General features: G+C 41.4%; 1 protein-coding gene across 1 annotated transcript in view; it reads left to right on the forward strand.

Annotated features, from left to right (window-relative positions):
• Rbpms (RNA binding protein with multiple splicing) overlaps window positions 1–23,060 on the forward strand; it is a gene marked incomplete in the record, with an annotated part of 155,824 nt that overhangs the window by 2,752 nt on the left and 130,012 nt on the right. Inside the window, 1 exon segment of the mRNA XM_005398470.2 lies at window positions 1–105. Coding sequence (XP_005398527.2) covers window positions 1–105 — 105 coding nt within the window.

Below are 23,060 nucleotides of genomic sequence, written 5' to 3' on the forward strand. Positions count from 1 at the left end.
CGCCCCGCAGTGCGGCCCGGGACGCTGTCGGGCAGCGTGTGTTTGTGTCCGCGCGCGTGTGCGTGCCTACAGTTGCGTAACTTGGAGGACTTTTTGGAGACTTTCGTAAGTATAATGCTCAGCTTTGTTTGCCCGGGACTTTAAAAAGCGGAATCGAGAGCTGACTCCTGGGTGACCTCAGATGATCAGGACCCGGAGGGTTAGGACTTAATTCTGGGTTTGGAGCTGGAAATGAAGGGAGAGAGGAGGGGAGGTGAAGGAGGAAACGGGCGGAAAAGTTCTGGTTAAGAGATATCTCCGTCCCCTGCCTCCTCCCTGCCTTTCAGGGTTAAAAGTTCTTGGTGAATATCTCTAGCTGAGACATTTTGGATTAATAGATAACTCATAAGCCGCATTCTTCTTCGATGAGTCAAAGACCCCCGGACCTGGGCGATTAGCTTTTGTAAATTTAGGGATGATACAGAAAGGGGGAAGCAGAACAAAAAGGGTTAAAAACTTAACCAAATGCTCCACGAGGATGTTTTAATAGACTTGTGGCTTCAGAGCATACATTTTATACGTTATGTCCGAAGTAATGATTAAAAAGAAATACCAATTGCGGCTGCGGAGCTTTCCTTCTGTGGAAACAAAATTTAGTAGAAAGTGGACGTGGGTGCGGGGCAGAGGGCTGAGGCACAGACGTTCGAGAATTTTGCAGTTGGGACGTTTGTAGGAGCCTATCAAACGGCCCTTCCTGCAGGTACATTGTCTGGCGTCCAGGAAGCAGTATGTTTCCCTTCTTTTTGAGACCCCCACATAGTTGAGATATAAACATTCTACGAGGAATTTTAAAGCGTGTGCGGATGGAGAAAATGTACATCTCAATACAATCCATACAAAGTTCTTACAATAACCGCATCCCGTTAAAGAGGGTGAATTCTTTAGTTCTTCAGAAAGTAGACTGATACTAAAGCGGTGTAGGGTGATGGGATTATTGTAGACACACTGTTGTGTACACAGTTAAATCCTGACAGTGAAGCCAAACGTTTTGGAGAAATTTCACAAATACGTATATGATCTTTACATGTTACGCATTTGTGAAATGGCAGCTATTTAAATTGGGGAGATACAGGAGGGACCTAAAGTCATGCAAAACAATACAGAATACAAGATTTTACTCTGAACACAGTGTGTGACAATACAACCTAGGTGAATTGTGTGAAGCCGATAATTGCCTTCTTACCTGAGGAAATTGCCTATTAAATATTATCTTGAAAAATTTGATTTACAGGCTTGTTGTTTCATAACTTCTCGTGTAGAAATACCACTGGCATTTCTTTTTTTGAAAGAGATGAAAACTTGAATTGCAAGTTCCACTTTTTTCTTGGAAACTTACTGGCTGCTTTGCAGTTTATAGTCCTCATCATTTACCATTTTTAAAATGATAGTTTGGATTTCTTGGAATTGCTCTATATTTAATTCACTTAACACAGCAAGATAATCATTGCTTCAGAAACCTATTTCCGTCAGATTGGCAATCTGTTTACTTTGAAAGGTAAAAGAATATCTTCTGCGAAACCATTGAGAAAACTTGTAGTTGGTCACAACTACCAAAGTTACCTGTTTTATGTCTTTCTTACATGCTTTTTTATGGGTAGAAAAATGGGTAAGTTTGTGTGTCCCCCAAACCTTAGCTGTTCAACTTAAAGTTCCAGAGAAGATAGCTTTTCTCTTGAGCCATCTCTGCTGAATTGCTTCCAGGACTGAGTCTTGCCTCTTCATTAGTGTGAGCTTGCATGTAATAAGTGCAGTGAACAGTAAGGGCCATGACGGGCCACCCCAAGTATAGTGTCTTTCACTTACCTGTCCTGTTGTTTGACAGAGTTTTTATATGTCCAAATGCCTAGGTATCAGTATATTTTTTTTTAAGCAAAACACTAATATTTTAAAAGTGAGATAGCAGGAAAATGCCAGCCCTCAAGTTGTACACAAGGTGCAGTGTACAAAGCAGATGGAGCGAGGTTTATGTTAGAAATCCAGGGAAGGAGAATTGGCTTGAGCAATCCAGGTAATTTTGCACGCGCGCGCGCACACACACACACACACACACACTTACATGGTGTTTTTGAAAAACTCCTAAGCTTTTTTTTTCTAACCCTGAAAGCCACAAGTGAAATAAATACGGTATTTGGTGAGTCCCTTAATGTGCTCAGCATTATATAAAACCATGACACTGGACCCTTTCCCTGCCCACCCAGTGGGTCAGCAATTTGTTCTCACACACATTTAAAAGCCTTGGCAGTGGCTTGCAGTAAACAGAACACACATATAACATGTGTACATGCATAATGACAAGAGAGAAAAAATGTGTTTGATTGTATTTCTGGTGGCCATAAGATTGATGTGGAAAAATGAGTCCAATTATAATTAAGCAAAAATGTTTATTTCATAGGTTACCAGGGTGGGTTAGGCTTTCTACCACGTTGGCAAATCCAGGTTGTTTTTTTTTTTTTTTTTTGGTGTGTGGTGGGGTGGGGACAAGTTTCTCTTATCATTCATTATAGTTTAACTCCATTTGAGAATTTCTGGTGGCTTGTGCTGCAGTAATGATGCTGAAATGCTTATTTGGCTCCAGTGGTATAGAATGAATAATCCAGGATTCAGGAGCATTTTTGCAGGTTTTTAGGGTTGGAGGTTTTTGAAAATTTGTGCCGAACGCATACTTCTATTTTGGATAGCACTTAAAACTTTGAGGAGAATAATTTAAGATTTGGTGAGGCAACATTGTGAAAGAGATAATACACCTGGATTCTAGTCTGTAAAGAAAAAGTAATTATAAAAATCTTCCTAGGATCTGAGATTTTATAAGGTTTATGTATATATATGGGGAGGGTGTCTGGTCATTTTTTGCATCACTAATTATTTTACAATTAAAATAATTCCTGGAGTTTGTGTTTAATTACAAATTAAACTGGATTTCATTAAAGTTAATAAATATACAACTAAAAATCCATAATATTTGTTTTGTCTGATAAATTATCATTCCTGTTTTCATGTGTTTAGATATATCAGGACCTTTTTTGCCTTGTAGATAAATTATTTGTTCATTACTGAATTTTCCAAATAGAAAGTTCTTTTTTGGAAATCAGATAAATATGTAGTTTGGTTTTATCTTCAGTTTTATTTTACTCATGTCATTGGGTACTTTTGAGGCTGATTGTAAACCACTTCTACCAGGGATTTTATTATGTTGAAGCAGTTTTATTTAAAGTGTAAATCAGTTCAGTCAAAGCAGTTGAAGGATAAATTACATTAGAAAAGTGAAAATCTTGGCGTTGTTGGAGGATTGATAGAAAAGATGTTTGGCAGATGTTGGGCAGAAATCACATTAAATCAAATCTTTATAGGTTCATACAAATCTTTACCTCACATTCCTTCTTTGTAAGTACTTAGTAATTCTGCCAAAAAATTGGCTAAGAAAAAATTGGCAAAGAAAAAAAAATTGCAAAGAAAAAAAAATTGTAGTTGGCATAGAACGGGTAATGTCAGTGATGTGCAAAGCTCAGGTTTTCATTGAGCATTAGGCTTAATCTACATGATTATTTTGGGATGGTATAGACTGGATTTTTTTTTAAACAATATAACTAAATTTGGAGTCTCTTATTCCGAAGCAAATCTAATACAATAAACTTGTATTTTAATCACAGAATAGGATTTGGTGACAGTGATTTGGATAGAAATGTAGTGATCTCATAGTGGAATGGTGTGGCGAGCAAGACCCCTGCCAGTATGGCTTGCACTTGAGCTATGTTTGGAAAGGCAGTTTTATAATTTCCCTGATAAACCTTTGTGTACATATACAATGATCTTTGTTTCCAGTTGCATTTATTTTTTGGTTTGGATGGGGAGGTAGAGGTTGTTCTTTGGAAGTGTTTTTGTGTTTTCATATATTTTTGTTTTACGTTTGGAGGCTCATATTAAATTTTGTTTTGAGGATAAAAGTGTTCAGAGCTGGCCATGAGGCAGTAAACTGGGAACTTGAGCTGCAGGGCAGTGGTGATACAAACTAACGTAGTGTTTCTGAAAGACTGGAATTATGTATCAAAATGTGTTCCAGCACTTTGGCTTAGTACTTTTATTATTAAGGATTTAAGGGAACAGGGTACAATAAGAGTTTATTTATAGGAATGATTATTACAGTTACTTATGATAGTGAGAATTCACAAAGACTATGTGTCTGACAGAGAAATTGCAGAGCAAATTATTATATTATTCCAGGAAGGAGATATGCAGCCATTAACATCTATGCTTTTAAAGGGAAAAATAGATTTTATATGTATACAACATTCTATATATCTGTATATCTACGTAGATTACACTTAGTCTAGTCTATATAGACATATACATATATCAGAAACTTATTCTCTCACAGTTCTGGAGACCAGAAATCTGAAATCAAGGTGTTTGCAGGGCATTGCCGCTTGAAGGGTGGTAAGGAACAATCACTTTTTTTTTTTTCTGAGGTACCGAGGATTGAACCCTGGGCTTTCTCGTGGAGCTACATCCTACATCCTCAGCCCATTTTTTAATCTTGTATTTTGAGGCAAGGTATCATTAAATTGCCCAGGCTGGGTTCCAATTTGCAGTCCTCCTGCCTCAGGCTCCTAGAGTGCTGGAATGACACGTGTGCACCCACGACCAGCTGAGAATCCTTTCTTCTTTCAGGTTTTGGTGGCTCTAGATGTTTTGAAGACTGCATTAAGGGAGTAATCTCAGGTTATAACATTAACTGGAAAGAGCAGATTTTAAGGTTTTATGTTATGCCAGTTCTTAAATATATATGTAGAACCAAAAATAAATAAAATGTGTGTGATTGGTGGGTTACACATAATTATTACTTTCTGATATATTTGTTTATGTTTTCTAAAATGGCCTTGTGAACAAATGATGAAATACCTGTTCTGAAGATTTTATGAAAGTTCTTTTAGCTGTGTGTAGATGTCCAGTCCATCGGGTTGGTCACATTTAGTTTTTTCTCACAAGCCTGGTGGCAGGAATCAGACCTGTTCCTTTGCTCATGCTCTGTCTTCATGACATTTGTTTCACTTACTGCTTTATCCTGGATCATTTGAGTGATCTTTAGCTGTTTTCTCTGTTCTGATATCCTTCCTCAGCCCGTCTTTATACCATATAGAATGGAGTTTTTTATATCCCAAGTCCTTGAGCAGCTGCCCCATCTCCACAAAATAAAGCCTAGACGACACTCAGGATTGCCTGCGTCTACCTCCATACTCTTTGAACCTTTTGCTTCAACCACTTTTCTGTTCTCTTGATTTGGCCCCAGCTGCTCTCAAGCCAGGATTCTTGTTTCAGCCTACATTTTTGCTGCATGCCCTCACCTGGGTGTTCCAGCCCGTAGAAATGATTTTTTTCTCAGAATTCCAGGAGTTATTTATCTCCATTTAATGCTCAATCATCACCTTCTTTCATGGACTCCTTTTATTTTTAAAGATCTATGCCATTCTATAATATTCCCCACGCTCAAAGCTCCCCAGTACCTCCGCACCAGGCAACCCCTCCCACATATGCACACATAATTTTTATAAATATAGAACATGAAATATATATGGAGTATCCTTACTAGTAAAGTTGGTGATTATGAGTTTGTAAAGGCAAGCTGTTAAGAAACAGTCACTGGCTTAGTACTCAGAGTCCCTTGCCCATGGGAACGTAGGGAAGTCATAAACTGGACCACTGGGAAATAATCTCCTTCCATCTGTCATCAGTAACGTCCACTTCAGGGCACAGGTGAGCGTGCCTGCTCCATCAGATAGCAACTGTCAGTGTGGGACCTGTCATCCTGCGGTACCATTGGGTTCTCACTGTTAGAATTCGGTTTCTGCCATGGAACTCCATTTGATCCTCTGGCCCATGGGCTTCCGGAAGCCTTGGTTAGGCAGAAGAGTGGGGAGCTCCCTGTGTTCCCAAACAAGCCGGCTCTGTGTGACAGCCACTTTGGAATGTTTGTGTTCAGTTTCATTTGGCACCTTAGTGTCTGCCTGGGGGTAGGGGAAAGGGAATGCAAATGTTCCTCTTGAACAGTGCTTGCTTTGGTCAAAGAAAAAAACTTAGGAAGGAATGAGGAGAATGAACCTTAATAGCCAGAGCAAAAGTGGCTGCATAGCTCAGTGGGCTGGAAGCCACCAAGGTCCAGACATTTAAATGGATGCTATGATGATAGGAGGATGTCAGTGCCCTGACCTTGATGGAGATGAGCTTATTTATGGGGACAACTTGGGTCTAACTTCCCATACTGATATCCCTATTTTTAGTGTGCATGAGAAGAATATTGAAACACTTTACTTAGCGTGTGTGTGTGTGTGTGTGTGTGTGTGTGTGTATGTGTATGTGTATTTTGGGGGGAGAGTACAAGAGGGCCTGAATATTGAAACTGACTTATGGGTACATTTTTAAAGTTTATCAAAATAAAGTTGCCCAGTTTTTCTGTTTTGCTGGTAGCAGAAAAGAGAAGTACTGAAATCATTTAGCCTATGAAATTCTCAAATATTTTTATCCGTTCACTGAAGAATGATTATCTTCCCGAGTATTACGTGTGAAGGTTGATGTAGTTGTTTGACCTGGGAACAAGCTGAACCTGTCAGGAGGAAAGGGTGATAGCGCTGTGTTAAAGAAAGTAAAGAGATACCATTGGAGCTGGACGTGAATTAAGACTTCGATGGATGCCGCAAGGTTGAGGTAGTGGGGAAAAGTTGTTCTAGGCAAGGACTTGGCTTTGTATTGAACACACAGAGGTGAAAGAAGGGCCCTTTGGGGATAACTGAGCAAGGAGGAAGCTGTGGCCAATGGAGGACTAAGTGAGCAGCTTGCCTTGTGCCCTGGGAAGGGGGCTCCGACCTGACTGGGAGCTGGGGTGGATGTGTGGCAAAAGGAGGCGTCCTAGGAGGGTCTGCTGGGGAAGGGTGCGCAGCTGGCTTTGGACGAGTTGTCAAGAATGGTTAGTGAGGCCGCCACTGCAGGAGTACAGATCTCAAAGTGTAAGGAGGTGGGAACTGAGGCAGGCATGGGGCTTCGCGGACCCCCTTGACTGTTCAAATGCAGAAAAGGAGACTGGGGACATCCTGGAAACCTTGAGGCTCTTCTTGGGATTACTCACTAAGTGGTGGTTATATTTGTGGAAATAGAAAATAAAGAGATTGAAAGGGGAAGACAATGTAGTTAGGAGGTGAAGATGTTGAATTTGTGGGGCAGAGGAAAACTCTGATCTTGAAATCTGACTTTCAGAGCCGTTCATGAATGTAGCTTGGTGATTGGGAATATGGGTCATGTGCATGAGTGTCCAGAAAGTGTCATTCGTACTGCCTAGGAAGCCTCACGGAGACAAGCAAAGAAGGGGACAGAAAACTTACCTAGGATTTAAAGCCAGATAAAAAAGTGTTTGGGTGAAAGAAAAAAGCTGGAAATTCTTAGGGAAAATTGAGGTAATTTTAAAAAAGTATTCTTAGGAAAGTAAAGCTGCATCACACATACCCTGTCTAGTTATAATCTATTTGGTATACTTATCTATTCAAAACCCTTGGGGGAGAATTTAGAAAAATCTAGGAATGTGTAGTATTCCTTATGTGCTTTTTTGCTTTCATTCAAAGTTTTGAGAATGTGTTTTTCTTTAAATCTGTCATTAATTTACAGGTTTCTACTTCAGCTTTTCTTTTCCCAACCTTTTACCTGGAAGGGAAGATCAAATTACCATAAAATATAGAGAGAATTGAATGTTTTTATAAGGTGAAATTTCTCCCAGTTGTGTTGTCCTTTTTTAGGGGGTGGGAGGGTATGCATTTGGCCAGCAGCCCCAAACCATCTATTGTGTGATTCATATTTTTAATTTATTTAATTTATGCTTTCCCAAAGGTTTGGAGTCTTTTTGAAGCCCAGCCACATATCAACTGCAGAAAAAGTAGTCCAGGAACTTAAAAAGAAAACAACAACAACTTCTCTTCAGAATTTCTTGTAGATTTTAACCTGGCTGCCACCATTATAATGCATATTATGTAGAATGCTAGAGAGGAAAAAGAAAAGGCAGTAATAAATGCCTATCACACTAGGAAGATAGACGGAAATTCCAGGCTGTGGTACAGTATTGTTACACAAATTTCAAAGGCAACAGGAGTGCTTAGCCAGCTTGGTCCAGTCTTGTCAGCATCTAGGGTTTTGCAAAGGTATGAGAAATTTGAGTCTCAGAATTGAAATCCATCCTACCAACCCACGACTGTAAGCTAGAGGCCAATTTCTACTTTTAATTAATTCTGCTCCTGAGGAGTTACGATGGTTCCTGTGATACTCCTAAATTAATTTATGTCACCGGGTTGATCATCATACTGATCTGTGGCCAGCATTATCCCAAGAGAAATCCTAGAGATTGCAAAAACCTTTCTTCTTGAATCGGCAGGATCCTGTTTGTGAAAATTCCTCTTGGCCCACTTGCGGGATGGACGGTTGAGGCCCTATGGGAGAAAGAGCACACAGAAAGTGCTATCTTATTACAGAAGTAGCAGAGTTTCCTTTGTGCTCAGAGGGGAAGTGCTACAGAAGTGTAATTGCCTTACCCAGCATGTGTGATTTACAGGACTTAGAATGTGTGAGTTTCCCGAGGCATCTGTTTTCAAATACAGTATTCCTCCAACCAGGCAGGATGTGTTCCGGGAGGGGGAGAGAAGACATGTACTTCCGCTCCGTGCCTGCCCCAGGATTCTGGGTGACTAGGGACCAAAAAAAATAATCTATTGTTCTGACTTTGCTTTCTCCCCTCTCCACTTTCCTAAGCTCAATTTCTTCTCAGGACCTCTAGACATTTTCTAAGAAATAAGCCAAAGAATTGCTACAGCAAAAGCTGGCACTGTTACAAAAATTTCCTTTTTAATCCTAATATGTGCAAGAAAATTAGGGAGAACTGAAGGTCAGGTGCATGTTAAGATACAGTCAAACTTAAAGAGCACAAACGATTTTTGCATGTTAGTTATTTCAGCCCGTATGGAGCTAGAGTGCCTCTACTTTTTTTTTTTAAATTTTTTGCTGTGCTGGAGATTGAACTCAAGGGCTTCACGCATGCAAGACAAATGCTCTTACACCCCCAACCCCTCTCCGTGTTCCGCTGTTAACATTACTCTTTAACAAGCCTAATGAAGCATTATCATCCCATGTTTAGGGATAAGAAAACTGAGGCTCTGAGAGATTAAGTAATTTGTCTGAAGTTTTACAGCTGGTGGATAGGAGCTTAAAATTTTCCAGTGGCGCATGTGGTTCATGTGACCTGGGCTTTGCTGGCTCTCTGATCTCATCTGCCAGGAATCACAACCTCATTCATTATGCTCCAGCTGCTGGGGCCTTATTTAGTTATCTGTAACTTGCCAGACCTGTTCCTGCCCCAGGGCCTTTGTGCCTCCCATTCTGTATACCTGGAAAGTCCTAAGCCCAGATGTTTTATACGACAGCTTCATCCTTGTCTTTCATCCTGATCTCAGTTCAGGTGTTATCGCAGAGAGATCTCTGACCTCCTCGTTAAAGTAGCCCCACATTCCCAACCACTGCCACGTTCCTTTATTTTCCAGGTGTAGTACCCTTACCTCTTGACACTGTCTTGTGTGCTTATTGTACTTAACTTATCTTGTACCACCGGAATGTAATTTCCTGGCAGCACGGATGTTCTGCCTTATTCTTTAAAAACCGTACTGCCTAGAAATTTTGCATCATTTCTAGTTTCTTTATTACCTTTTATTCTCTTTAAAAAACAAAAAAAATGCTACTGTCTAGAACAATGCCCAGAAACTGCCCAGTAAATTTGTGAAATGAATACAAACTTACCTGTCAAAGGCTGAAACTTGCATAATACACCACATTGACATAAAACTTTTCAGCAGTTTTCAGATTAAATTTTAATGATTTCTGCCTTCAACATGATCGGTTCTGGATCCCCATTCCTACTTTTTACTATGGAAACCACAGTTATCTTCTGAGTGAGAAATTTTGTTTGAATGGTATGTGCTAGATCCCTTGGTGTCGGGGTGGGTAGTAGTATTTAATGCATAAAGGAATCATTCTCTTTTGCCTAATTAAAATGAAAACTACCACGGAGTTCCACAGAACCAGAGAAGTGCAGGCCTGGTGCAGAGTGAATGAACTTCAGTAAAAGTAGGGCAAGGTGAATTTGACTCCTGCTTTACAGATGTGACTTTTGGTTTGCTGGGGTTCATGCTAATAACCAGGTGGAACTGATTTGGAGATACACTTACCACTTCTGGTCCTTTGGTTCAGTTTAGCCTCTAGCTAATATGTTTTTGCCTATAAAGTAGAAGATAAGTAACTCAGGGTAATGCTGGCTTTAAATGGACAGATCCAAACTTTAAGTGCCTGTGTGTAGCCCTGAAGCAGCCTCTAACCTGTGCTCCTGGAGTCCTTGTGGAGCCACCTCCCGCCATGACTGCTTGTCAGCCTTACAGACTTGAAATGTAAAATGTGAATCCTTACGAAGGGTACCAGACTGACAGTAACGGAGCAGACTAGCACACTAATGAAAATGCAGGACACTCAGGATTGTCTTCATTCATGGCATTTATTTTATAATGGACCTTAGCATACTAACTTTCTTATCATTCCTTGTCAATCATCTTAGAACCAATGGTTTATAAAACTTACAGAAGTCGTTTCTTGACCAACAAGGCAGTACTCTTTAGTTGTTTTTATTACCTCCTTATCTCTGTGTTTTCTATGGGACCTAGGACAAGGCACTTAATCTGCTTATTTTGACTAGTCACTGAATCCTATTCTCACAGGCATGGATTGGATGGACAGTGCATGCTGTGCATTAAAAGAATCATAACTCTCCAGCTGGGGTGTAGGTCAGCAGTATACCACTTGACTAGCATAGGAGAGGCCCAGCACCACCAAAGGAGAGGGAAAAAAAGAAAGCATGTTGGCCAGGCGTGGTGGTACATGTCTGTAATCTCAGCTAGTTGCCTGTAAACCCAGCTAGTTGATGCCGGAGGATCACAAGTTCTAGGCCAGCCTGGGGAGTTTAGTGCCTTGTCTCAAAATAAAAAGGGCTGGGAGAATATAGCTCATTTTTTTTTTTTTTTTTTTTTTTTGACTCAGTCTAAAGAGTGCTTGCCTAGCATGTGTTTCGATCTAATTACTGCAAAGAAGAATCAAAATTCCCATCTTTCTGCTTTGCATTTCCCAGTTGTAATACAGAATGCAATGAGATACAATACCTCTTGGGTGGGCTGTTTTGGCAGGAATAGTTTTCAGCCTTTAAAGTGCAAATCCTTTAGCTCTCACTGTTTCATTTGTTATACTATTATTATTATTATTAACAAAATTTTTAAAAGTGGGGAAGCACTGGACTTTGGAAACTTCTTCCTGCATGGAAAAAGATTTTCTTATGGCTGGTGTTCCTTCTTTTTTTTTTTTTAAGGCTGATTTTTCGTACCTGAAATTGTTTTGTTTTGTTTTTTTATAAGCAAATCAAATGCCTCTGCTTGAAAAATGGGTGAGAGTCTGTGGGTGTGAGCTAATGGCAGGAAATGACCCTCTCTAAACAAAAGGATCTTTAAGGCCCATCCTGAGTCTTTGTGTTTTGAGGAGGGGTTGTGTAGAAAGCCTGAACTGGGAAATGGATCTTGGCTTTAGCTGTTGTAATGGAGGAGGGGAGAAGCATGTGGACCTGCTCCCCGGATATCCTCCCTCCTGGAGGGCTTAAGTGTGGCACAAATGTAAGTGGCCCCACAGAAGATCAAGGTGGATCTTGGAGGGATTGGGGCTTCCCTCCTTGTTACAAGGAAACAGAAGCAACCAGGTTGCACAGAATTATACCCAGTGTGACACTTAGCCTTTTGTGCAATCTACTAATAGATAAAAAGTTTGGATGCTATATTTTGCTAATACCTGCTAAAGAAATTTGAAATATGACGTTAACTCTTTTTCCAAATCTGAACTGACTACCTATAGTACTAGTGCCTATAATAGGTAGTCTGTAGACCAGTGACGGTGAGCCTATGGCATGTGAGCCTCCGCGGGCTCTTTGTTATCACTGAAAACTCTAAAAGGTTCGCCATCGCTGCTGTAGACTAACAAAGGGTTTGTAATCATTGGGGCATTGGGCAGTGGGTCCATAATGTGTCCCCTTGCCCTTAGCTGGAATGCTCCCTCTCTGCACTTCAAAGTGGCCATTCATTATACCAGTATTTGTACAGCAGGGCCCTGAATTTATATTGCTAGCTAAGTAGTTACGTCTTATCTGAATTCTTTTGCCTGCACAAATGCTTGCTGACTTGCAGCAATGAACTTCTGCTCTTCCAACACATCATTTTGGTTTTTTTTTTTTCTTTCAGGAATATAAATCTTCTCACTAATAATTAGAAACACACATTTTGTTGAAAATGGTTTTGTGGTTTGCTTACTTTTCAGTTGAAAACTACAAACATCTTTTCCAAAGACTTTGTGTAGGGCAAGTGTATTTTTAGAATGGCAGGCTGATAGGTGCGGTGGACCCTGTGTGTTATGTGAAAGCGGTGGAGTTTTTACTCCACAGCACCAGGTGCAGTATTTAAATTGCGGAGGTAAGATTAAAACTGCCCCTCACATCCCAGGGTGAGACGGTTTTGTTTATATAGTCAGTGTGCTGGAAGACTTATTTATTTAAAAAATTAATCTGATTGGTATACTTTTGATATACATAATGATTACATTCATGGTAGGGAATTTGTACCTTTTTTTTGGGGGGGGGTACCTGGAATCGTTTTAACTCAGGACCTTGCGCTTGCCAGGGAATTTGTACCTGAACATAATATATCTTGATTCTTCTTTTTTTCTCTATTCCCCTTCCCTTTCCTTCAACTCTTCACTTTACTTACAAAAGCTTTGTTTCCATGTCTTTCCTTCTGTTTTTTTTTCCTTTTCCCTTCCTTCCCTTTAAAAACCTTCATATTTTAATTTAGTTTAATTCTTTTTGAGACAGAGTCTCAGTATGTATTTATAATTTAGTATATACACACACACACACATTTTTTTTTTTTTTTGAGACAGTTTCACTTTGTAGTTCTCACCTTTGTAGTAACTCAGGGTAATGCTGGCTTTAAATGGACAGATCCAAACTTTAGCCTTGAAATGAGATGATCTGTCTACCTCAGCCTCACTGTTGGGATACAAGAGTGCATTATCATGCCCAGCTCAAGACTTCATATTTGAAATATGATGCAGGGGTGCAATATTTTTCAAAAGAGAACCACCAATCTTTTGTAAATTCCAAAGTTCACAGGCAAGTTATTCTTGAGAATTCCAGGGTCTCAATTTTAGTAAATTTTCCTCATTTCCTTACTGCCTTTGTTTTATTTTATTGTTATTATTTAGCTGTGCTGGAGACCAAACTCAGGGTCTTGTGCGTGTTAGCTAAGTAATCTACCCAGCCCTTCCTAATACAGTGTGTGTGTGTGTGTGTGGGGGGGAGACAGGTGTGTGTGTGTGTGTGTGTGTGTGTGTGTGTGTGTGTACGAGAGAGGAAGAGGGAGAGGAAGAGGGAGAGAGGGAGAGAGACAGGCACACTGTGGAGCTCCCTGTATTACAGGCTAGTGAATGCTAGGGCTCTACTACTAAGCTACATTTCCAGCCCCATCTTAACACATTTTAAAGCTGTTAATTGAAATGGGTTAATGTCATTTATCAGTTTACCAGTATGGAAATATATATTGACCTGGATTCATTTGGAGGAACTTCAGTTCAATACATATTTGGCATGTTTTCTTGCTTTAAGTATCAGTTATTTTCTTGTTATTATCTACATTGACATCACTTGTACTTTTAAGGAGATTAAATATACCCGTGGGATCCTCTCCTTTGCTGCCTACTATTGGGCCACCTTGAGAAGAAGAGTAATGGCGTTCAGCAATTCTCTGCTTTGAGAACTGTTTGTGGGTCAGCATTCCAAGGTTGGCTGGAAGACCAGCCACACTGGGACACTTCTTGCAGGTTGTTGTGGTTTACCTGGATTTAGGAGCTTAGTGGGTCTAATTTTATTGCGTGCAAGAGTAATTCAATTAAAAATAAAAAGTTGAGCCAGGCGTAGTGGCGCACGCCTGTAATCCCAGCACTCTGGAGGCTGAGGCAGGAGGATTGTGGCGAGTTTGAGGCCAGCCTGGGCTACAAAGTGAGCTCAAGGCCAGCCTGAGCTGCATAGCGAAACCCTGTCTCAAAAAGTCCAAAAAAAAAAAAATGTTGAGGGAGGCTCTTCCTTCCCTTTGTTAAACAGTGGGCACAGCACCACCCCAGTGATTATCCATATATATTTAAGCTTAGCAGTCGTGCCCAAGGCCTGAGGCAGCAGCTCACTGATTCCAGCGAGAGACGGAATGGGAGGCACGTGTAGTCAGGTGCCTGACCACAATGGGAGCCACCTGGAGTGAGAGGTGCCTGAGCCTTTGTGTACTGAAAGCCTGTTATCGTTCCCTGCTTTATTCCTTTTGCCCTTCCGCCTGTTCCCGCCACCTGGTGCTGTTGCCATCCTGTGATCTTCAGCAGACGAAGCTAGTTGTTATTTGCTATGAGGTGCACACTTGGCATTTCTTTCTTTGCCATGGAGAAGAACGTGGACCATTTTGCCCATTTCAGCTGTAACAGGAGCAGCTTTTCCCGCAGCCTTTTCACATTTATAGACACGCTGGTAAGCCCTGAATCAAAGTGAAAATGTCCCAATCCAGGAATGTCTGTCCATGCACTCTGTGTTCTTAGATGATCAAAGGAAAGTGTCTTGCTCTTCGCGGGACCAGCATCTGTTGCCATTTGGTCATAGTGCACCCAGCCTGCTGACTCGGAATCTTAGGAACAAACACAAAAGTCCGTGGAGTGGGAAGAAAGACTGACGTGCTATGGGACTTTGGAATACTGTGTTTCTCCTGATTTTTTGGCAAATACACAACCAAGATGTTTGGGGGATTTTTGTTGTTGTTTTATTTTGTTTTGGGTGCTGGGTTTTGAACCCACAGCCTTGACCGCCTTGCATTGACTCCCACCCTGGCCCTATTTAGGATGTTTTAACCGTGAACTATCCTCTGCCGTCTTTTTCTGAAACCCCTTGGAGGCCTAACCCACATGAAAATTGCTTGTTTCTCTTGTAATATAATGGGTCATGATTAGACAGAGAATCCTTATTGGTGTGACCTTACTTGAAGTCACTGAGGAAACTGGTGTTTCCCGATGCAGTCGTGAGGCGTGGGTGTTACTCAGTGCAGAGGAGCCAGGTGCAGAAGTACAGCAGTGTGACCCGAGTTCTCTCTCTCCACCCCAGGGCTATTGAACATCTCTCTACAAACAGCCTGTTTTTTCAAATTGAAGTCTCAGTCATATTCCTTGGAAAGCTTGTCGTGAACATTTCTCCCCCTTCACCCCTAGCGAATTAATGTATAGTTAAGGAATTTCTCATACAGGGATGGAGTAAAGCTTATGTTCATTGTAAATCCCTGGGTGGTTTCCCTTTACCCAAAACTCTAGGATATTCATACATTTTGTTGTTGTTTTGGAAACTTGTAGTAATCACTTATATAGCAAAAGGGTCCCAGCAGAGCTTCTATGCAGAACAGAGGCTTTTCTCGTGGAATATTTTGCTACTTGTCTGTTTCTTGTTTTTTTTTTTGTCTTTTTGAGACAGGATCTCACTATGTAGTTCAGGCTGGCCTTGAGCTCACTTTGTAGCCCAGGCTGGGCTCGAACTTGCAACGATCCGCCTGCCTCAGCCTCCAGAGTGCTGGGATTACAGGCGTGCGCCGCCACCCCCAGCCTTGCTACTTATCTGTCTGTCTGTCTGTGTATCTGTCTATTTATGCAGTACTGGAGTTGAACCCAGGGCCTTCACCAGGAGCTACATCACATCCCTAGATCTTTTAAAATTTTAAGACAAAGTCTCACTAAGTCTCTTGCTTAGGCAGGGCTCAAACCTGTGATCCTCCTGCCTCAACCTTCGAGAATCTGAGATTGTGGGATTGGGCCGCCACACCCAGTTTATTGTTGTGCATTTTAAGGCCTGGTATATACTTTCTGCTAGTGATTTACCCATGTTTTGTTTTGTTTTGTTTTGTTTGTCTTTTTGAGACAAGGCCTCACTATGCAGTTGAGGCTGGCCTTGAGCGCACTTTGTAGCCCAGGCTGGCCTCAAACTCACAACGATCCTCCTGCCTCAGCCTCCAGAGTGCTGGGATTACAGGTATGCACCACCACCCCGCCCTCCTCCCCTAACATTTCTTAGAGGAAAAATAGCAATATGTTGCTTCTGGAGATTAAAAGAACAATGAAAGCCACTGGATTTTTAATTCATTTGATATATTCAGGATCAAAAAATACCAAAATTTATGCCACACTGTGTTCAAGCTGGTTTTCACTACACTATTTTGGTTTTCAGACTGAAATCTTTTTTTCTTATTCGTAAATTTACCTTATCGTAAATTTACCTTGTCGTAAATTCGTAAATTTACATTATCCCCTGTGGCCCTCACAGGTCTCAGAGCAAAGAGAAAATTGTAGCCTCTTTTCTCTTCAACCAGTGTTGGCGTCTCAGCTCTTTTTCATAGCTTTTTGTCTGTGTGTGTGCACACACACACCTCTTTTAACATCTTCCTCTTTTAACATCTTGTTTTAAAAAGTAAGTTTCAGATTTGATACTCTCTTTGCTCAACATTGTTATCTTGTAGATAAATTTCTGCAGTCACATTTCTAATTCCTCATACTGTGTCATAGTATGAATGTAGCTTAATATATTTCACCCATTCCTTGTAGGGTGTGGAGCTTCTCTCCAGTTTTGTGATATAAACAGTGCTGTACATCCTCCTAGCTCAATCTGTGTACACCCTTAGCGATTTCCTTAGCTTAAAGTCTTGGAAGTGGAATTTATGGGTCAAAGGGCATACATTCTTTTAAAAGACATTTGATGTTCATTGCCAAGTCTTTTCTAGAAACGCTGTAGTAGCTCACACTCCCACCACGAAGCTCATCATCAGGCCAGTTTCCTGCATCCTCTGCCCCTGTAGTTTTAAAATATTTCAAGGTTGCTTCTTCACTGTGGGGTTTTTCACGTTTGTGTTTTGTCTGGATTCATAAATGATATTCCATTGTGATCTGTACAACAAACACCCGGATGTCAAATAAATTTTTAGCCCTACTTCAAGACAGCATCTGATTATTTCTTATACTTTGATAGACACTACAGTGTTTGGCAGATAATTGCTGGGGACCATAATGAAAAGTGTTGATTTTTTTTTTTTTTGTGGTCCTGTGTATTAGGTGCTTGATAGATTTTGCTGACTGCTGACAGTGTCTGGTGATGCAGGCAGTACTTCAGGTGTTCTGTGTGCACATGAGCTGCAACAGTTACCCGGTGAGCTAATCACACTGCTAGTTAAACTATATTGTAAGAAGCATCCTCCTTGTGTAGATCTTAAAGCATGGGAATATGTATTTCAACATGGGTGACAATGTCTTCCATCTTTACTTTCTTTGTCACAGATTGGTTTGCCCTTCACCTGAAGGCAAAGATGATCTTAGACACTTTGGTCAGTTTGACATAAATGCTGGTGGACAGCTAGCTAGTTCCATACTTAGAAGGAACTTTATAGTTACCATTAAATCAACAATGCCTTTTATTGGGTGAAGATCATGATCTGCATCTTGTGAAAGTGTTCCCTTTCTTCCCCTCTCATTTGAAGAGGAAGGCTTTGAGCCCTGGTAGAAAAGCTGCCACAAGTATTCCTCAACCTTTCAGAGCATTCTCATCTTCCCCAGGGGCTGTTTTCACTTTGGATGCCCACGGCATACCAAGAGCCAGACACAGCCCAAGGAGTGCAGCTCGGGTCTCCCCGTGTGGGCAGGGCAATCACCATTAACCTCAGCCCGCGGGCCTCCTTAATGGTTCCCAGAACATTCTGTGGCGCTCACGCCCTCCCCAAAGCCTGCACACATGTTGTTCGAGTGTGACTCTAGGAAATGAACAGATGTAATGGAAACCCAGGTCTTGACTCATCCTGTTTGTTATATATGAGTGGAATTTGCATCTCTTTTGGCATTTACTCTAATGTATTTCAGAATAAATTCTGATTGAGCTCATGAAATACTGAATTCTTATGCATTCTAGCAGCTTTCTCAAAGGAACTGGAAGCTTTTTTTTGTATATGACAGGGTTTTGCTATGTTCAGGCTGACCCTGAGTTCACTACATCGTCCAGGCTGGCCTAGAATTTGCAGCAGTACTCCTGCCTCAGTTTCCCAAGTGCTGGGACTACAGGTATGCACCACCATCCCTCGCTCAGAAACTGCAAGCTTTTTGGCAAATAAATGCATGTTTTCTTTTCCTAGAGTCCTTGATTCAGGTTGACAGCTGGCAAAGAGAACATTGATTAGACGGGAGGAGTCTGGCTCTCCTGGGGCACGGTCCTGGGGACTTGTGAAGACAGTCCAGAGCCCAGGGTGTTCTCAGCCCTTCTGTGAGATACAGAAGTGGCTACTGAGATGCAGTTTTCCTGACTACTTGGAAAGACCTGGAAAACACTGGAAACAGTGAGAGAAGAACCTGAGATCCTTATAAACAGACAACATTGTGAAATATAGATGGAGGGGGCTTCGAAACTCAGAAGGAAAGCAAAGCCAGGCTCTGTGGAAGAGGCTGATCCTGGAGGAACTGGTGAGATGTAGAGAGACAGGCACAGGCCCTGGAGTAGGAGAGTTCTGCGGCCATAAAAGGATGGAAGTAGGAATGAATATCTGACAGTGAGACCTCACGTAACAAGGCAGGGAAGTGCCGCGGAGGAAAGGAGAGGTCGAGGCGAGAACGGTAGTTGTTGGGTGGTGACCAGGAGACCTTTCTTTTTCCCAGGGCCGATTCATCTTGCGGAGTTAATTCATTTAATCCACACTGTGCTAGGAGGTAGCTCCGAACACTGATCCCTAATTTGTAAGTGAGGATCCCAGGCTCAGTGAGTTGAGTGCATTTGCTCTAAGTCAAATAAACTGCAGCCTGGGTTTGACCCTAGGAAGTTAGATCAGACCAGGCTGTCTTGTGACGCTACACTCGCTGCAGTTTGGAGTACTCTTTCTTAGAGAAGTTTATTTCGTGGACTCTCGAGGCCTCTTAAGCCAAAACCTCTCAGGCTCCTGCCTTCACAGAGAGGAATTTGAGACATGGGACTTGCCTAAGCCCTCAGCGATAAGTCATGTGGCGACTTCTTGTCAGGAGGTGGGAAACCTAATTATACAGCATCACTGGCATCAAAATCTGGGAGGCCATGATTTCCCCTCGTCACGGTCTGATTTTTCCCCATTTTCCCTCCCTCTCATGTGGACTGTGAGACCTCTAGACCCTCAGCTGACTGTCCTACCTGCCACTTAGCACTAAGGGTGGGCCCAGCTAGCAGGTGCTTCCTCCATTAGTCAGGAAGCCCCTGAAAACACCTGGAAGCTCTTTTATCGTTAAAGGCTTTGTGTCCGTGAAAGTATATTGATAAGACTGAATCTCTGTATGAATGTACACCCCCATTTTTATTCTTTTTCTTTCTTTCTTTTTTTTTTTTTTTTGGTAGGGGAATCGAACTCATGACCTCAGGCTTGCCAGGCAAGCGCTTAGGCCACTGAGCTACACCCCTAGCCCTCCCATTTTTATTCTTATTGTTAGGAAGGTCCATTTTTTTTTTTTTTTTTTGGCACTAGGGATTAAATCCAGGGCTTTCACACTGAGCTACATCTAAGGCCCTTTACTTTTTTTTTTTTTTTTTGCAGCAAGGTCTCTAGTTCCCCTGTTGGGTTCAGACTTGTAATCTTCCTACCTCCACAGTGCTGGGCTTATAGGCATGCACCGCCAAGCTAAGATCCAACTTTATTGAGACGTATTTCACATACCTTAAAGTTCACCTTTTAACTAACTGGTTTATTATTTTTTGTAGTACTGGGAATTGAACCTAGCACCTTGTACATGCTAGGCAAACACTCTACTACTGAGCCTATCCCCAGCCTTGTATTATTGCCTTTTTAAAATGTGAGATAAAGTTTTTCGCATGAGTTGCCCAGATTGGTCTCAAACTAGATATCCTTCTGAATCTGTCATCTGAGTAGCTAGGATTACAGATGGGTATCACCACACCTGGTCAAAATCCTCTTTTATTTTCCAGTACTGGGGATTAAACCCAGGGTCTTGCTCATACTAGGCAAACACTCTATCACTAATGTGCATTTTCCACATGCACCCTTTCAAAGTGTGTCATTGAATGGTTTTTAGTGTAGTCACAGAGATGTGTAAGGAACTGTTGTCCCTATCTGATTTTCCAACATTTTGTCTTCTCCCCTTGGAAAAAAAATAACCCAATCCCTTTAACCTAACATTCACCATTTCTTCCCTGAGGCCATGGCAACAGCTAAGTCTTTTTGTCTTTACAGATTTTCCTATTTTGGACCTTTCTACAAATGAAACAGTACAATATTGACCTTTTGCACCCTGGTATTTAGTACAATATTTTCAGTGGTCATGGAGAATGGAGTTCGTATTTGCTTTTTTATGGCTAATTCATGTTCCCGTTGTATGGGGGTACCAACCACATTTTGTTTATCCAGTATCTATGGATTGTTGCCACTGTTGGTTGCCCAGTCCTGACAAAGCCATTGTGCCTCCAACTTCCTGACTTACTAGTGCATACCCCAGGGTGTTTTTTGGTCTTTTTGAGACAGATTTTCGATGTGCAGTTCAGATTGGCTTGAACTCACTTTGTAGCCCAGGCTGGTCTTGAACTCATAGCACTGCCTCAGCCTCCCGAGTGCTGGGGATTATAGGTGTGCACCACCATGCCCGGCTTCTACCGGGATTTCTTTTTTTTTTTTTTTTTTTGGTTTTTTTCTCCGGTACCGGGAACCGAACTCACGACCTTGCGCTTGCCAGGCAGGCGCTTTGCCGCTGAGCTAAATCCCCAGCCCCACTACCGGGATTTCTTAATCAATTCCATGTATTTATTTATACTTCTCCCTTCCAGATTTATGCTGTCTGACTAATTTATTAGCTATGGGGCTTTTTCTTGTTGTAGCATCTTGAAATTGCTGGGTAGTGTTTTCCACGGGTCCTTTTATGTGTCCATGGTATGGTTTGAATGTGGCCTCCAAAGCTTCACGTGCTGGAGTCCTGGTCTGCAGTGAAGAGTACTGAGAGATCTGGCCACCAGCGGTGTGAGCCAAATCTCTACTTTCTTTATAGGCTACCCAACCTCTCAAGACAGTTTTTGTACGTTTGTTTGGACCTTGAGGTTTTTTTGTCCACAAAAAATTAAGTCAGCTTTATATTTTTTTGGTACCAGGAATTGAACTCAGGACCTTGTGCTTGGCAGGCAGGCACTTGTGCTGCTGAGCTATATCCCTGGCCCTAAATCAGCTTATTTAAAAGAATTAAGATGTGTTATCCCAGGACTCTAGGAGGATTGCCGCAAGTTTGAAACCCACAGGGTTACATAGTGAGTTCAAGGCCAGCCAGGACTACGTAGTGAGATCCCATCTCAAAAAAAAAAAAAAAAAAAAACATCATTATGTGCTATAAACATATATTTAAGAAAATCATTATGTACTACAAAAAATCATTATGTATTAGAAACGTGTATTAAAAGAGATAGCTTACAAGAAATGTACATTAAAAGACTTCTGTGCCAAACATATCATTGGCTGTTAGAATTAAGGAACAGAGAGCCCTGCCTTATGTGGGAACTTAACATTCTAGGTAAGCTAACACTCTGGGTGACTTTATTTTTTTAAATATATAGTTAGACGCTACTGTTTTCCATTTCTAGCACCTGGCCACAAGATGGCTTAAAGTGTAGATTCGCAAACATTGATGCCTTGCATTGGAATTTTCCAAATTAGAAAAATGTAATGAAGCCATTTATTTCTCTCCTAACTGCATGGGTTGCTGCCTTACTTCTTATTGGCACAATAATCACAGATGCTGAGTTTTAGGAAGGCAGAAGCATCTCCTTGGAATGGAAATAATCTTGGGGCGACCCCTTGTATGTGTGTTTAACTCCAGATGCTGGCCTGTACTTCGGTGGTTTTTCTAGCAGTTCAAGTGGGAGTCTCAGCCCTGCTCAGGGTTGGAATCCGGGTGGGGGTGGGGCTGCTGCAGATAGGGAGAGAGTGGGGAGTCCGTTACTGTCAAAGCTGAGAATTTTTCCTCCTCCCACTTGTTCATTAGTTCATTAGGCTTGCCTGGCCCTGAGCCAGGGGGCTTAAGGAAGGCGGCCAGCTCCTCACTGCCTGCTATAATTAATTGTAATTAGTCAGGCATATTTCCTCCACCTTCTCTTTTGGAAACAGCAGTAGTGTGGTGCTCTCAGAAACCATGAGAATTAATGAGTTAATATTTGTAGAGGACTCTGGAAATGTTAAGTGCTCGGTGGTGTTCTTATCTGCTCTCTGAGCGCAGTTACCTTATAAGGCTGTCCGCCGGGCCCAGGGACCTCTGCAGGGAACGAGCCCAGATGACTGTGGCCATTTGTGACAGTGTTCCCGGAATGGGCTCAGATTTCCTATTTTAATACTAGTGATACCGCATTTTTGCTAATTGTTAGTGTTGGTCTCTTAAGTATGTTCCCCTGAGTTTTACAGCATCTATTTTTAGCACCCCATCTCTCTGATTCTTGCCTTCTCAAAACCAATTATAGTAAAATCCATTTGAACAGAAATACTCCAGTCAACGTTAGGTTCTTAAATTTTCTTTTCCTGGAAAGATAGGCTACTCATCCCAAGAATTATTTAAAGTAAATTCATTTGTTAGAAAAAAATTGTACTGGGGAAAAAGCAGATTAAAACATTTTGGGTATGCTCCATCTTTTTTTTTAACCTACTGAACTAAAATGTTCACATTCAGTGTGGCTTTCTACAAAAGTTTGTTCACTCTTCATGGAATAGATATGTCATGTACACATGGGAATTGACATATTCAGAAGCAAATTTTAGTTAGGTATGGAGGCACACCTGTAATCCTGGCACTCAGGAGGATGAGATAGGAGGACT

This window comes from Chinchilla lanigera, unplaced genomic scaffold, assembly GCF_000276665.1.
Source record: "Chinchilla lanigera isolate Chin_1 unplaced genomic scaffold, ChiLan1.0 scaffold00062, whole genome shotgun sequence".
Classification (NCBI taxonomy): domain Eukaryota; kingdom Metazoa; phylum Chordata; class Mammalia; order Rodentia; family Chinchillidae; genus Chinchilla; species Chinchilla lanigera.